At 43.1% G+C, this 16,840-nt stretch overlaps 1 protein-coding gene across 1 annotated transcript in view; it reads right to left on the bottom strand.

Annotated features, from left to right (window-relative positions):
• The window catches only part of OBSL1 (obscurin like cytoskeletal adaptor 1), a 165,093-nt gene that overhangs the window by 68,201 nt on the left and 80,052 nt on the right, over positions 1-16,840 (bottom strand). The window contains exons 14-15 of the mRNA XM_088472285.1: positions 13,791-14,063; positions 7,799-8,074 (exon numbers count right to left, since the gene is read on the bottom strand). Of these exons, the coding sequence (XP_088328411.1) occupies positions 7,799-8,074; positions 13,791-14,063 (549 nt within the window). The remainder of the gene's footprint in view (positions 1-7,798; positions 8,075-13,790; positions 14,064-16,840) is intronic.

Here is a 16,840-nt window from a genome sequence, read left to right as displayed (position 1 = left end):
GAGGTGGCGTTATCCAGGTCTCTCCCGGTTACCGGACTCCTACTCTGCTCTAAAAGACAGAGCCGGGAGCCGGTCCCAGTGATCAGCTGTGTGGTCTAAATAGACCGCAAGCTGATACACTGCAAAAAAAAAAATTGTAAAAAAAAAGAAATTCACTTACCTGACTCCAGGGACCAGTGGTCGGGGCCCCGGTGATGTTCTCCATCCGTTCAGCTGGTCTCCCATGTTGCACTGCGGCCCGGTCATGAGGTGACTGCGTCCCAGTGCAGTATGGGATATCAGCTGACTGGAGGCATGGAAGATATCACTGGAGCACCGATGACTGCAGGTAAGTGCTATTAAGGGAGGGGGGATCGCGGGGGGGTCTGCGATCGTTGGGGCGGGGTTTAGTGTTGGGGGCAGGGCTTAGTGCCGGAGGGGAAGCAGCGGTGGCCGGTCGGCGCATGTGTGGGGCACTAGTCACGGTATTTTTTTGAGAAAATATTGTGACTAGTGTGCGGAGGGGATTCGCAGGGACAGAGGGCCTGATTCATCACCATCGGGCTTGCGACGAGACCCTTGTGCTAGGGTCTCGTTGCCGCAAGCCCTGGAGTGCTTTCGGCTCTATCAGAGCCGAAAGCTCTCCCACTGACATCACTTGTGATGTCAGTGGGACCAGCCCCAGACGGTAGGCGTTCCCATGGGAATGCCTCCGTCTGGGCAGCCACGCCCCTGGCACGTCCACCAAAGGGGGCGTGCTGTCACTCACCATCGACGGCACGCCCCCTTTGTAGCGAGACCCGGAGCGACGGCTTGCCCGTCGCTATCCGGGTCTCGCCCATGCGCACGACGGAGCCACCTCCGTCATGCGCACTGGGCCAACATCGACCCGCTTGCGAGCGCTCAGCGCTCGCGAGCTGTTCTGAATTAGGCCCAGAACTTTCTCGCAAGCTCTGTCCCTGCAAGGGTTTGTAGTAAATCCCTGTGATATTGCCTGAATTCGTAATGCGATAATATCACACTGCAATCTGCATTACAAATGCGGATTGTAGTAAATAGAGCCCAAAATCACACATTCACTTAGAGATAATTTTTTGACATTGTTTAAAAAAAAAAAAAAAAGATGTCAAAAATCATCTGTTAGTAAATGTGTGATTTAGACCCTGAAACACAAAATCGACCAAAAATCGATCCAACATCAACCAAAATCGACTTTTAGTAAGCATACCCCCAGATCTCCACTATATGGGAATAATTCTGACCACAACTAGAGACCACAAAATTATTTAATAGGGCTGGCACATTGTTGTTCTAACTAATTTCTCCTACTATTTTTAAAGAAAATATATGTCATATCCAGAGCCAGAGATACACACACATAAAGCCATCTCTAAAACTTTTGTGGAAGCCCCTTATTCTCATAGCTTGCAGGAAACTACACCTACCCCATTTTAATTATTTTTTTGTTTTATTGCATTTGGCATTACTCAGGTGGAGCCAGTTAGAATATCTGCCTATACATATGCTAAGCACTTTTATACAGGTTCATCGGCATATTATTCCTTATAATACATTAAGTCACAGGTTCTCAAACTCGGTCCTCAGGATCCCAAACAGTGCATGTTTTCCATGTCTCCTTATAGAATCGCAAGTGAATAATTAGCTCCACCTGTGGATCTTTTAAAATGTGTCAGTGAGTAATGAACACACCTGTGCACCTGCTAGGTGATCTGGAAAATGTGAATTGTGTGGGGTCCTGAGGACCGAGTTTGAGAACCCCTGCATTAAGTAGTAGTCGTAGGACTGGAAGTGAAACACCTTAGTTTTTTAAGTAATACCCCTTTTACACCGACGCTAAAACCCGGGTTTTTGAAGGGTTAACCCGGGCAGCTCCCTGGTGTAAAAGGGGAGAGGGTTGGATCGCCTGGTCGAGTGACCCTGCAATCCAACCCAGGTAAATAGCGGGGTTTAACACGGGCGTAGCCAGTGAAACCCTGCTGTGAGAACAGCGCACTCTGGGTCACAATGACCTGGAGTGCGCTGCTAGCCGGCCGACTGGTCCGGCTTCAGTGGCGCTTGGAGATGACATCATCTCCAAGCGACAACTTACACTCTGGAAATGCTGGGTCTATGCAGACCCGACTCCGGTGTGAGCGGCGCCGACTCGGGAATATCCCGAGTTGGCGCATGCAAAATTCCGGGTCTGATCCGGATAGGAACCCTGTTCCAACTCCGGGTCAGACCCGGAATTTTGGTGGAAAAGCGGTATAAATGGTGTATTGATTTATCCACTTTTTTGTGAAAGGCACTTATCTGTTCACTTGTGTGATTTTACTAGTGAGGACAGTATTGTATGTGGAATATAGTGGAACTAGCAGGGTATCCCAGCAGCACAGAGCATATCAGGATATGAATGGTGTGTTAGTAAGGAGGGGGCTTCATGTGACAGGGGCAGTGACATGATGTGAGTTGATTGGTTGAAATGAAAATCTGGTAACAAATGGGAGTAAATGATGATCAGTTTGCTCCTAAAGTCAATTTGCTCCTAAATGCCAGAAAACAGGTGAAAATGGTCGTCAGACAAGTTTGTTAAATGTTTGATCTAAACAATTTGTTCAAACAACAGTTTTTAGTCTATTTTCCGGCGTTTGGGAGCAAATTGCTGATTGTCATTTGCTTTCATACCTTACCAGATTTTCATTCCAACCAATCAACTAGTTGGATGGTTGGATGTAAGTTGGTCTAGTGTGTGGCCAGCTTAAGACACAGACTGAGAGTTATATAATGAAAGGAGCAAAGTCCCCACACCAGCATAGAGGACAGCGCTACATGTGAGTAGGGTAATGTCATTATGTGAAGAGGGAAATAGAGGCAGCAAGAAGCCAGAGACTAAGGCCCGTATTCAATTAGGGAGCAAAAAGTCCATACTGGACTTTTCGCTCCACATCGGAGGTTAGAATGGGGATAAATTTTCGGGGGCGTGCCCGCTTATCCCCGGATTCAATTTAAAAGGAGAGAAAACGGGACCCGGTGAATTTGGATCAACGAAAAAAAAACAGGAATTTTCGGGAAATGTGCCTGGGATCCCCCTAAAGATGTCCAGACATGGGGAATCACTATGGGTACCCTCATTTTTGCCTGCTGAAGGAAGTCGGGGTTTATAATAGCTGCGGCAGGTGCATTTTTGCGGCAATGAAGAAGTGGTGAAGAATAGTACTTAGGTTTTTTTTTTCGTTAAAATAACTTGTCCCATCAAATTTGGGGTACATGAAAATGGGTACAAGCATTTTTTTAAGTCCCTAAAGCTACTTTGAAAAACTCTTCAAAAAAAACACCCGCAATGAAGAATACACCTGCTGCATACTTGGGAACCCCCCCTTAATTTATTTCGTTAGATAAAAACTTGTTTCCCATTTTTTTCTTTTTTTACCCCAAAATTAAAAGTATTTTTTTGGGGTGTTCCTATTTTTTTTATTTTTTTTGACACATTTTGTTTTTAGGGGCAATTCCCAGGGGTGCAGGCTATTTTTTTTAAGCCTGCTCCCCTAAACCCCAATTCTGCACTTTTTTTTGCCATGTAAAACATTGTAAAAACTTATCCCCGTTTTTGTACAAAGACTTTTCGAACCGGCGAAAACGGGGATAATTGAAACATGCGAAAATGACTTTTCGCAGCCTAATTGAATACGGACCTAAGAGTTATATAGTTGAAAGAGTAGAGTGTCCCAGCAGCACGGAGTACAATACATGAGATGAGTAAGGTGTTAAGATGGGTACACACTTAATCTGCCCACTCTCCATCGCACCAAATGAGCATCCGATTTGGTAAGCTATACACACTTACCAATCAGTTGCTCAATATGCTCCTGGAGGGGGCAGCCAGAAAGTGGGCAAGTATGGCATTAGTAATATACTTCACATTCCTTTACATTTCACAGTACATAAATAATAAACACAGGAAACAAATCTTAACACTACCCTAGATTATCCCAACCTGATTTTTCTAAGTAAATAAAAATGCTCCAACATAAAAAAAAACTATACATATGTAGCATATCATCTTTACCTATTTATGTGTGTGTTTTGTGTGTACATGTGCTGTATCCATACAGTAACCAATCAGCCTTCAAGGGGTATATTTATTAAAGTGCGGGTTTTCAGAAGTGGAGATGTTGCCCATAGCAACCAATCAGATTCTAGCTATTATCTTCTATAAGATGCTAGATAAATGTTAAGTAAAATCTGATTGGTTGCTATGGACAACATCTCCACTTCTAAAAAACAGCGCTTTAGTAAATATACCTCTAAATATTATAAGTCTAGCAAAAAAACAAACTCAATTGTTGCTATAAGTCACTTTGTTTCTAAATAACGTTCATTGTATATATGTGCCACATTATTCATTATATAGATACAGTATTCTATAATTAAAAATAATTAGCAAATACACTCTCAATAATGCTAGTTAAGGTAATAATTACATATTTTTGGCTGCAAATGCCTGTTCTATTTATTACCCCTTCTAATAAGCCACTTAAAGTTCATCTTTGTATTACTGAGACACCTCTCTGAGTCACGTTCACCTTTGCGACTTACTAATGCATTACAGAAAATACACATCTTCACACCCAGAAAGATTCTATTTACAGTGCTGAATCTGAATGCTGACTTGCAAATCAAAATTAAGTGAAAGGGACCAGAGGGATAAAACCTTTCCTGTAATTTAACTTCTAGGAATTGACCTGACATAACAATATGTGTAGTCCTACTATGATCGACGTGCCAGATTTAGGTGGGGCAGTCTGGATTTCAGGGCTCGGTCCCGCAGTCAGACTGTGGGTACCTTTGTCCCACAGGCTGGAATATTATAATGTGTGTCTATCCCATTCACTGCTGCACTGCATAGAATGAAAGGGTGTTTTGAGGGGAGAGGGTAAGCCTAGTACTTCAGAAGCATTAGTCACTTCCCCATCATGTTATTGGTCTGCCAATAGCTCTACTGATTCCTGTCCCAATCAGGAAACTCAAATGCCTATTCCTCACATACAAAGCCCTCTACCACTCTTCTCCACCATACATCTGTAGCCTCATTCTCACACATGCTCACACCCACCCACCCACTATCCTCAGAAATGCCCTTGTATGCTTTATCAGATGTTCTCGCATAGGGGCGATTCAAGAGGGGGGGCATATGCAGTCTCCCCGAGGCCCCCTTCTCTTGCCAGCACATGTTCCCAGTAGACTTTAGTACTGTCCCAGAGTCTACGGTGCATCTGCCATTTTCCTGGTGATTTTTGTAGTGGACATGCGTAAATATCCAGATACATGGCATCCGCACCATATTCCCCTGTGCACTGCACACACTGCACCCACTGTATATAAGCCAATGTTCTCCCAGCTCCTCAGTCTTTAAACTTACTCTCAAAACTCATCTCTTCACCCAAGTCTACCACCCTTCCTCATAAGGTATACAATCGGGAAGCCGGCTGCCGGACTGTCATATCCCGGCGAGGGATGAAATGCCGGGCGTCTAGATGTAGACGCCTGACATTTCCCCGCCGCCGGGAGACAGGCGCCCTGCATCCCGATTGAAGCAGGGGGGGAGGGTTAGGTTTAGGGCACCCGGGGGGGGACTTAGGGTTAGGCACCCCCCTGGGAGGGTTAGGGTTAGGCTAGGGCGAGGGAGGGTTAGGGTTAGGCACCCCCGGGAGGACTTAGGGTTAGGGTTTGGCACTTGGGGGGGAGGTTAAGGTTAGTCATCCCTAAGGAGGGTTAGGGGGTTAGGTTAGATAGTACTTACCTATCCACAATCGGGCTTTCCAACGCTGTCGGGCTTCTGCTGCCTAGAACTCTGCTGTTGTCGGCCAGGCGCTGCCGGGAATCAAACCGATTCCCCTCATAATGCTCCAGCCTCTACAATCCGCAATTCTGCTCCCCTCTCCCCATGTGTTACCCACAGCTCCTCTAGAATGTAAGCTCTTATGAGCAGAACTCTTTCTCCTTCGGTGGTTCCTACGTAATTATGAAGAGAGCAGATTACAATTATGTTATTATGTATATTTGTACTGTATATCTGTAAAGTTGTGAACCTGTCTATAATTGTCCTGATCTCCTCTATACTACTTTACTGTATCTGCGAGTTGCTATATACTCGTATAGCACTACAGAACCCTTGTGGCAACTTTTTAAAAATAGATAATAGTAATGGTTAGGCGATACCCTTCAGGCTTTAGTAACAGACAGCAACAAAGCTGGAAGAGATTAAACTGCTCCACCCAAGAGAAGAATATCTGTAACTCTGCCAATATGGGGATCCTCATGTCAAGCGACAGCATTGGCACCTATGCTTGACTCAATTATCCCTCTCTGAAGGTACATTAGATTTTAGGTTTAAATTACCAAATAATTTTAACAAACCCGATTATAACTAAACCTTTCATAGGATCCACACAAATCATGCAGTGAACCCTGGATTCAGTGTTTTCCTTATTACATTACACTGGCTGAACGTTATTGTAATAGCCCAAAAGTAAAAAATAAGACAAAGCATGATTTTTATCTAAAGCCTCTAAAATAAAATTAAACATATAAAATGAAAAACAATTTATTTTTTACATTATGTTGTAAGGCAATGATCAGGGATTATTGTATTCCTCTTTTACATGTCCCTAACTTGATATAAGTGTTCTAAGAGTCTGAGCACAGCAACTTTATATCCTACCTAGAGACCAACATTCACTGTTTGCCCTGTCATTCCTCATGGGTTCATTAAATTAATTCAAAATACTACAGGGATTATTGATCCCTGTATTTATGTAAAGATGCTTACCATTTGGCCCCAGCACCCAGTTAACACTTTGCAAGCTGAAGGGTCAGTTATCCCAGGGCGCATTCTCTGAGTGCTTTTCTTGCTCTTGTTCAAAACTGAAAGCAATGTGTCCACTAGCCAATATGAAAAACCCATGTTGTAGCTGAGAGCCACACATTCACATTATTTGTATATAAGTTTGAATACTGTAGAGACTCTACCAGGACATTAATGGCTTTAATGCAACTGGCCAATGTAACACGTAGCTTACAAAGCTGATATACTGGAGAGTGCTGAGCATTAATAATCTATTGTGCTATCAGGAGGTGGGGATGAAAAACAGGAGCAATTCATTTCTCCCAGAGGAAACATGGTGCTCAGGAAAAAAGACGGTGACTACTTTATTTATCTGATATATATTTTTCTCTTTGGCCTTGTTGTTCTTTTATGCCAATTATCCAGTGGACGTCACTTTTTACTGGTTTAGTTTCTGAGGATCGCTAAATGTGGATCCTGTAGTTTCACACACTTCTATTATGGCTGAGGTCTAATATCATTATAAAATGACCAGTTTGTATTACTGACACTTTTCAGATGCCAGTGAGACCAATTTAATGTGCTTAGTGTATGTTTAGCACAGCTTTAATGCACCTAAACTTAGATATTCTTGATCCCTATTATGAACAGATTTACTGTACACCGAGGCATTGAGGTCTGTTGGCAGCATTAACTCTCCTGCCCAATCATGATTTCGCCTTCATACAGCCAAAACCACATGCGTGGGTGCACATAGAACACTGCCATGTGAAAGTAGATCACTATGAATGCTTGTGTGTATGGTAACCTGTCCCAAAAAGGGATCAATGATCCCTATTTTTAGGTGTGACCAACAAGTATTCACTATGCATTGGGAGGACTGTGGCACAGTAGGCATGATGTGTATAGTTCTGTTTTATTGGATTAGTAAAAGACTGGTGGTGAATTTGATCAACATAACTGTTTTTTCCTTACCTGATATCTTCACATCAAATGTGACGGAGTCACTATCTGTGTCACAAATATATTCTCCAGAGTCTTCCACACTGGCCTTTAGCAAGATCAAGCAACGACGGGACCCATCTGAGATCACCTGCAGATTATCATCTTCATCCACTTCCAGCCCATCTTTAAACCAGCGGACAGCACCACTGCTATTTGACACTTCAATCACCAGCTCCACCCTCTCTTCTGTAACATACTCCAGATCCTGCGAACGAGCTTCCGGGAAAACAATCTTTGTAGGAGGCTCTGGAAATCAAAACATAAAAAAAAATCCTATTCATTAAAGTGGGACTATAATATAAAACAGTAGTTTCAAAGCTTTGGATTGTCATGATTCCACCAACGATTTCTCATGTCAATGCCTAACTATTTGTCAAGTCTCCTTAAAAAGCTGAAATATGTTAAAGAGCATTTATTTGAACTAGCTGCAATGAAGCCATGTAGCATTTGCAATTCATGTAGCATTTGTAATTCATTTGCATAACCTCCACACCTTTACCTGAATTATGGAAATCCCTCTGCTGGGCCCAGCTTCCCTGCACTGTTGGGGTCCATATCTCTCTGTGGAGCCCACAGAGGAGGGGCAAGTACATAATAGATTGCAATCACAGCCCCTATGTGAGCTCCAAATCCGATCTGTTCATTGTGGTTCACTGACGCAATGTGACCATGGACATCATTGGCCTGATCTGGCCAAGTGGGGTGTGTGGGGGGGAGAGTAATGATGGAGTTAGTTTTAAAGAAGCTGAAGACTTGTGGTTGCTGTGAATTACACCATGAAACTGGTTATCTATAAACTACAAATTGTTAGTCATAAAACTTCAGTGCACTAACATAAAAATGTCACAAGTCTTGATATATGATAAATATACACAAAAACAGGCATCCGCAATTGCCAGCAGTCCAAAGTCTACAGTAAGTAATGCTGCTCATACCTTTAAAGCTGGCAAAAATGACTCATTATATCCTCCAGTTACTAACAGTTACTAACATAGCAGCAGCATATTCTCTTGTGCTTTGATTATAATCCCTATTTGAACTATTTAACACACACACACACACACACACACACACACACACACACACACACACACACACACACACACACACACACACACACACACACACACACACACACACACACACAGTATGCAGGCTCATAGTAATAGTAACTGTTGTGTTTACATGACACAATCTGACACAATCTTGTAGAAAGATATATCCTAAATACTTTTATTGACTGCCTCTCTGTCAGCGATATCTGTTGCTGTACCCTCTATCCACGTGGCTTTTAGTATGTCTCTATCCACGTGGCTTTTAGTATGTCTCTATCCACGTGGCTTTTAGTATGTCTCTATCCACGTGGCTTTTAGTATGTCTCTATCCACGTGGCTTTTAGTATGAGCTACATTTATCAATGAGTTTACACTAAAGATATTGCAGATATCTCCTGTGTTACATAGGCATCGCCAACACACTGCTGTTTATATGTGAACAGCGCTCTTGTGACATCAAACAAGCCCCAATTTATTTATTTTTCCGGAGCTTGAAGGCTACAGCTAGCGCCATCTTCAAATAGTGTCAGCAGGCACTCTTATTGAGATTGGATGGGGAGAGGGATAATTTTACATCCCTCCACTGTGTAACTGCAGCCTGCTAGTATCTGGTAGCAAACAGAGCAGCGAGTCAGCACCAGATCTCTGCACTTCTAAACCAAATGATACACACATTGTAATTTCAAAATATTTTTTCATTATAATGAGAAAAAAAGTTAAAATATACTTTTTACAATAAAGTGTATTTCTGCAATTAACACAGTGAGAGTAATAAGATGCCGCCTTGTATTAGTGCTCTTTTGCTTACTTGTAAACTAAATACATCATCTCATCCTATCTTACTACTGTATTTATCCCCATTGCTCTTCCTCTGTCTTTCGTATCTCCTCTTTGCACGCCCTTTGTCCTCTGCAATCACTTCTATTTTTGTATCAACCTTTTATTTTGTCTCTTGTTACTGTCCTTTTAGAAATGTATTAGTCAGTAATGAATAGTATGTAGTACACTTCGTTTATCTTTGCTCTAAAGTGCAGAAGACATAAAACGTTCCATAAACCTTTCTATTACAACCAGGGGAATGCTTAGAACAGGGCTGGACAGCTTCTGTCAGTCAGGTAGACAATGCACTTAAAGAAATGACTGAAAATTGGTGTGTACCATTTATACTGATGTCAATGGATGCCTGTATTTCCTGCCTCCCTAAAGCCATGCTGTCTGAAAGATGTGACTGACTGGCTCTTGACTTCTACATTAATATGTCATTGCTATATACTTATGTTCCTCCTGAGCTGCAATCACTGCAACCTGAACAGCTGTCGAATTACGGAAGACTGATCATACTGTAAACGCACTGACACTTTTTAGAATGCCTGAGTGACCAAATAGATCACATGCTGTATTCCTGATCCAACAAACATGCAGAAAATTGTCATTTTATATAATAGTAATAATTATAAGTATCATAAGTAGGGATTTATTTATTTATTAACAGTAATGCTGGGCATACACGGCCAGATAAAATGTCTGTCAGACCGACAGACATTTTATCTGGCCGCCTGCCAGCCGCAGATGTCGCCGGCATTCACTGTGAAAGAAATCTCACAGTGTATCAGCCCGACATCCGCGCTCTGCCCCCGGGGGAAGAGACTATTCCCTGTTCCTTCCGTAGGAAGGAACACAGGAAATGTCTGTCTGTCAGCCGCGGCTGGGCATACACTGCCCGATGCGGCCGACAGTTTACCGGGTAAATATTGCATCGGACGGGCATGCTGGACAATCCGGCATGCCCGACCGAGCAATATTTAACCCTCGGTCGCACGCACACACGCTACAATTATCGGGGCGATTCGCCGATATCAGGCGGACCACCCCGATAATTGTAGAGTGTATGGACAGCTTTACTAACATAGCAGCAGCATATTCTCTTGTGCTTTGATTATAATCCCTATTTGAACTATTTAACACACACACACACACACACACACACACACACACACACACACACACACTATGCAGGCTCATAGTAATAGTAACTGTAGTGTTTACATACCTTTAAATCACCTAGTTCTGCATTATTACTACTCTAGGACCCGCCGCAGCTCAGCAGGAGGCCTGACCTACAACTTGCGCACCAGTGCCGTAAAAGGGCATTAATACGCCCTGGGGTGGGTTGTCTCCTTTGCTTATGAATTTATGATGGTGCAATGGCCAGGCATGCTCAATAGGACACCCGGGTCTTAAACCTGAAAGGGACAGGTCTTATCGGAAGAGCTGTCCCTGCAGGTAAGTATTCCTGGATATCGGTGATCACAGATACTGGTGATCACAGATTTCATCTAAAAATGTATACATCATGCACCATGTGAGGTATAAAGCAGAGTGTTGAGTCAAGGATGACCCCAAGCACCAGGCTTGAAGACTTATAACATTGTGGGGTTCTTGGCTTTAAGGGAAATATGAGGAGAAGTGATGACATGGGAGGACATGATAAGCCTTGTTTTAGATAGCAGTACAATCTTTCCAACCCACAAAGCACCACAGTTCTCCACTGTCACTAACAAAACAGCCAACCCCATTCCACAGAACTCTTGTGTTGGGACTATTGACATGAATTCATCCTAAAGAAAGAGTGTAATATGGAAGTCAGAGGCAATGCCTGAGTATGCAACCAGGCCACCAGATAAATATAAATGTAGGCAATGAACAGGGAGAATATGATTTCATTTCTCACAAATCATTATGTTGTAAATGTTGGAATTTGGTAAATTAATCTCTAGGCAGCTAAGAACCTTTTTTTTTCCAAGTACAAACATTTAAATACAAGGAATATAATGTAAAAGAAAATGAAGGATGTAAACAGGTGCAGACATAACTGTAAGAAAAGGTTACCTATGGCTACCAATCAGATAGGGACTCCCATTTTTAAAATCTAATCTGGATTAGAAAATTATAGCTACAATTTCTTTGGTTGCTATGGGCAACAGTATATTTTGTTCACTGCTACCTCTGCACCAGTTTTTATAATGATCCCCCAATGAGTTTTTGGTAGTACACAAATTGGACTAAAATGCAAATGTAAAAGGACAAAATCAATGGCTTACTGGTCACAGTTTAGAAAGCAACAAGTAAATTAAAAATGTTAAAGGATTTTCATTATCTCTTTACCGCCTTCACATTGCATAACTATCACTATGCCCCTCTCACAGATGCCATATATCAGGTTACCATGACAACAGGTAAAAACTAACATGCCTTTCTCCCACGCAGGTCACACAAGCTACACAAATCATTCAATTAACTTGTGGTTACTATTGTCCTATCAGTACAGTAACAAAGAAGAACATGTCTGCAGGAATCATGGAATCATGGGTCATTTTTCATTCTTATTTTTACATATTACAGTAAATGTTTTCTACAAAAACCTTGCTGTATTTTGCGCAGTTGGGGTAGAAGTTTCCACTCACAATAACATAGTTAAAGGAGATATTATACTGTATATATATTTTTACTGTATAAAATGAGGTTATTCTGTGTTCTCCAATACGTGAGCTGAGTATAATATATATTTATAAATATATTATTGGTGCAGGGTGTGCAATGCAGTGCACATGGGCAGTGGCATCACAAGGTGGGTGCGGGTACGCACCCGGGTGTCACCTGCCGAGAGATGACGCCAAAGTGCCGACTCCTCCTCAGTGACAGGAGCCGGGTGCTGCACTATAGCATTACGTGCAGCACTCAGCTCCTGACACAGTGAGGGAGACGGCACTGCACACAAGCTGGTCCCCGGGGGCAGTCCGCATCTCCGGACCTCCAGAGTGACTAAAATGGGGGTTCTTGGGCAAGGCCATGCCCCCTACCCGCGAGGCCACACCCCTTTCTTGCCGGAAGACATGCGCACTACTACCCTCTCCGGGGTTCGCACCGTGTGTCACCAGGGTGAGTGGTGCCACTGCACATGGGTCCATGTGTGAAGGAAGCCTTAGGCTGCCTACCCTGCTCCCAGATCTGTGACAGCTGGTGACATATTTATGGTAATGAGAAATAGACCACAATATGAGAGAAGAATGGTATGATGATGGCACTATGGGAGAAAAATGGTGTAATAATGACAATAAAGGCGGGTACATACTTGTGTGACTGGCAATCGTGCCGATTTCCAGAGGCACCTGGACATCGCATGATTGCTGGTCCACATTGCAGCTATTAATAAAGGGTGAAATGAGTGATTGTTCCGTCCTTCATTAACATGCATGGCACAGCACGCGATATAGTCAGGTTTGATGCAGCACATCAAACCTGATGACGTCGCATACGACCGTGGAAGTGTGAATATTGTGCATACACACTGCACGATTTGTCATTCCAATTTGGTTAAATCGGAACGACATCACTCCAGTGTGTACCCAGCAATAGGGAGGAGACTGGTGTGATGATGACACTCCTAGAGGTGAATAGCATGATGATAACAATACCGGTGTTGGGTATCACGATGATGACAAAGCATGAGGAGCACTGGTATATCTATAATGAGTGCTATAACGAGGTCATGAGGCCCATATACACTGCAAGAGGCCTGTGTATAGCCAGATAGCTGTGTGTGTTAAATAAAAGAGTGACTGAAGGTGCTTGGGGAGGTGGCCAGATGAAGAGGGAGTCGGCCAGAGAGGAGATAGGGGCGGCCAGGAGATGCCGGGGGAAAAAGCAGAGGAAGAGCTAGTGAGAATGATTATAAGCAGAAAATTTACAGGCCCAAACAGCGCACCCCTCACCTGCGGTGCCCTGTGCCATGGTAAATGTCGTAACACCCTAGTTTCAGCCCTGCAGATCAGTGTTGTGAGATGGTATCTTATGTGGCAAAATAAATTGGCTTCAGGTTACTTGCATGCACACACAATTATACTAACCTGTTACCAGCACACTATAGAACACCGCATCATCTCCGGCATCGCAGACAAACTCTCCTGAATCATGCGGCTGTGCGGTCTTGATAACCAGCCTCCGGAATCGCCCATCTGACTCCAGTCTGATGTTTTCACTCTCCTCTACCTCCACCCCATCTCGATACCACCGCACTTGGGCGTTATCCCTGGACACCTCGCAACTCAGCTCCACAGGTTCCCCACTCACAGATTCCAGTTCTGTGTCTTCACTTGTGTTAACAAATTTTACTGGTGGCTCTAAAGAAATAACAAAATAATAGAGGGAATTTTCATAATTGAGAACTATATATATTTGCAGCTATAGCTTCATGTCTTATGTGGATACATGCTATCATTGGGGTTGTACTGCCCTATGTTGTTTACAGTCTATGATAACACTATAGTGGAAAGTGGTGTGATGATGACAATATGGTTGGAGAGTGACTTGATAATGAGAACATGGGTGGAGAAATGCGTGATGTTGACAATATGGGAGGAGAGAGGTGTGATAATGAGAACATGGGTGGAGAGTGGTGTGATGATGACAATATAGGAGGAGAGAGGTCTGATAATGAGAACATGGGTGGAGAGTGGTGTGATGATGACAATATAGGAGGAGAGAGGTGTGATAATGAGAACATGGGAGGAGAGTGGTGTGATGATGACAATATGGGAGGAGAGTGGTGTGATGATGAGAACATGGGAGGAGAGAGGTGTGATGATGACAATATGGGAGGAGAGTGGTGTGATGATGACAATATGGGAGGAGAATGGTGTGATGATGAGAACATGGGAGGAGAGTGGGGTGATGATGTGAACATGGGAGGAGAGAGGTGTGATGATGAGAATATGGGAGGAGAGAGGTGTGATGATGACAATATGGGAGGAGAATAGTATGATGATGACAATATGGGAGGAGAGAGGTGTGGTGATGACAATAATGGAGAATGGTGTGATGATGACAATATGGGAGGAGAGTAGTATGATGATGACAATATGGGAGAGTGGGGTGAAGATGACAATAATGGAGGAGAGAGGTGTGGTGATGACAATAATGGAGGAGAGAGGTGTGATGATGTCAATATGGGAGGAGAGAGGTGTGATAATGACAATATGGGAGGAATGGTGTGGTGATGATGACAATATGGGAGGAGAGTGGTGTGATGATGACAATATGGGAGGAGAGTGGGGGTGAAGATGACAGTAATGGAGGAGAGAGGTGTGGTGATGACAATAATGGAGGAGAGTGGTGTGGTGATGACAATAATGGAGGAGAGTGGTGTGATGATGTCAATATGGGAGGAGAGTGGGGTGAATATGACAATATGGGAGGAGAGTGGTGTGATGATGACAATATGGGAGGAGAGTGGTGTGAAGATAACAATAATGGAGGAGAGAGGTGTGATGATGACAATATGGGAGGACAATGGTGTGATAATGACAATATGGGAGGAGAGTGGTGTGATGATGAGAACATGGGAGGAGAGTGGTGTGATGATGACAATATGGGAGGAGAGTGGTGTGATGATGACAATATGGGAAGAGAGTGGTGTGATGATGACAATAATGGAGGAGAGAGGTGTGGTGATGACAATAATGGAGGAGAGAGGTGTGATGATGTCAATATGGGAGGAGAGAGGTGTGATAATGACAATATGGGAGGAATGGTGTGGTGATGATGACAATATGGGAGGAGAGTGGTGTGATGATGACAATATGGGAGGAGAGTAGTATGATGATGACAATATGGGAGGAGAGTGGGGGTGAAGATGACAATAATGGAGGAGAGAGGTGTGGTGATGACAATAATGGAGGAGAGTGGGGTGAATATGACAATATGGGAGGAGAGTGGTGTGATGATGACAATATGGGAGGAGAGTGGTGTGAAGATAACAATAATGGAGGAGAGAGGTGTGATGATGACAATATGGGAGGAGGATGGTGTGATGATGACAATTTGGGAGGAGAGTGGTGTGATGATGACAATATGGGAGGAGAGTGGTGTGATGATGACAATATGGGAGGAGAGTGGTGTGATGATGACAATATGGGAGGAGAATGGTGTGATGATGACAATATGGGAGGAGAATGGCGTGATGATGTCAATATGGGAGGAGAGTGGAGTAAAGATGACAATATCGGAGGAGAGTGGGGTGAAGATGACAATATGGGAGGAGAGTGGTGTGATGATGACAATATGGGCGGAGAGTGCTGTGATGATAAGAACATTGGAGGAGAATGGTGTGATGATGAGAACATGGGAGGAGAGTGGTATGATGACAATGCTGAAGTAGAGTGGACAATGCTGTGATGATGACAATAGTAGTGTATGTCACTGTCATTTCTACACAAAAGGGATTTATGCATTCATCAACATTATTTAATTTTGCAACTTTTATTGACAGAAGTTTATTTGCTCACTTTTAAAAAATTTTGCTATAAATGAAGAGATGTTCCAAATCCACAATTTAAGATTTGGTCAAATTCTGCCATACATACATACATACAATACTGATCTGCATACATATCATAACTGATATATTAAAATTAAGCAGGAGTTGCTAAAATTACCTTATTGTAACTTTCATCATTTTAATTTATTTGTCCCAAGGCAAGAAAGAATAAAAATCACAAATTCTGATATTGAAATGAAGCAGTAGGATTTATTTTGCATCACCTGTAGGCAGAGCTGGATTAAGGCTTTGGGGGGCCCAGGGTACTTAATAGTGGGGGTCCTAAAGGACAACATTTGGGACACGGTGATCAGGCCCTTGTGTGCAAGTCTTGGACACACATATGAATTTGGGGTCATGGTCACACATCACGCACTCATTTAATTTGACACTGGGGGAGTGCACATCGCTACCCTAGCTGCTGCGCTGCCCTCCCTACCTTTCTTCCAGGCCATGGGTGGGACAGTCCCCAAAAATAGGACTGTCCCAACAAAATTGTGATGGTTGGATGATTACATATATAGTCACACACATATACACATACATGTGTACTGTCGCACAAATAGTCACAAATATACATAT

Source organism: Taudactylus pleione, unplaced genomic scaffold (genome assembly GCF_031769625.1).
Source record: "Taudactylus pleione unplaced genomic scaffold, aTauple2 ptg000122l, whole genome shotgun sequence".
Lineage (NCBI taxonomy): Eukaryota > Metazoa > Chordata > Amphibia > Anura > Myobatrachidae > Taudactylus > Taudactylus pleione.
Note: the sequence above shows the minus strand (reverse complement) of the source record. Positions and strands in the feature narration are given on the sequence as shown.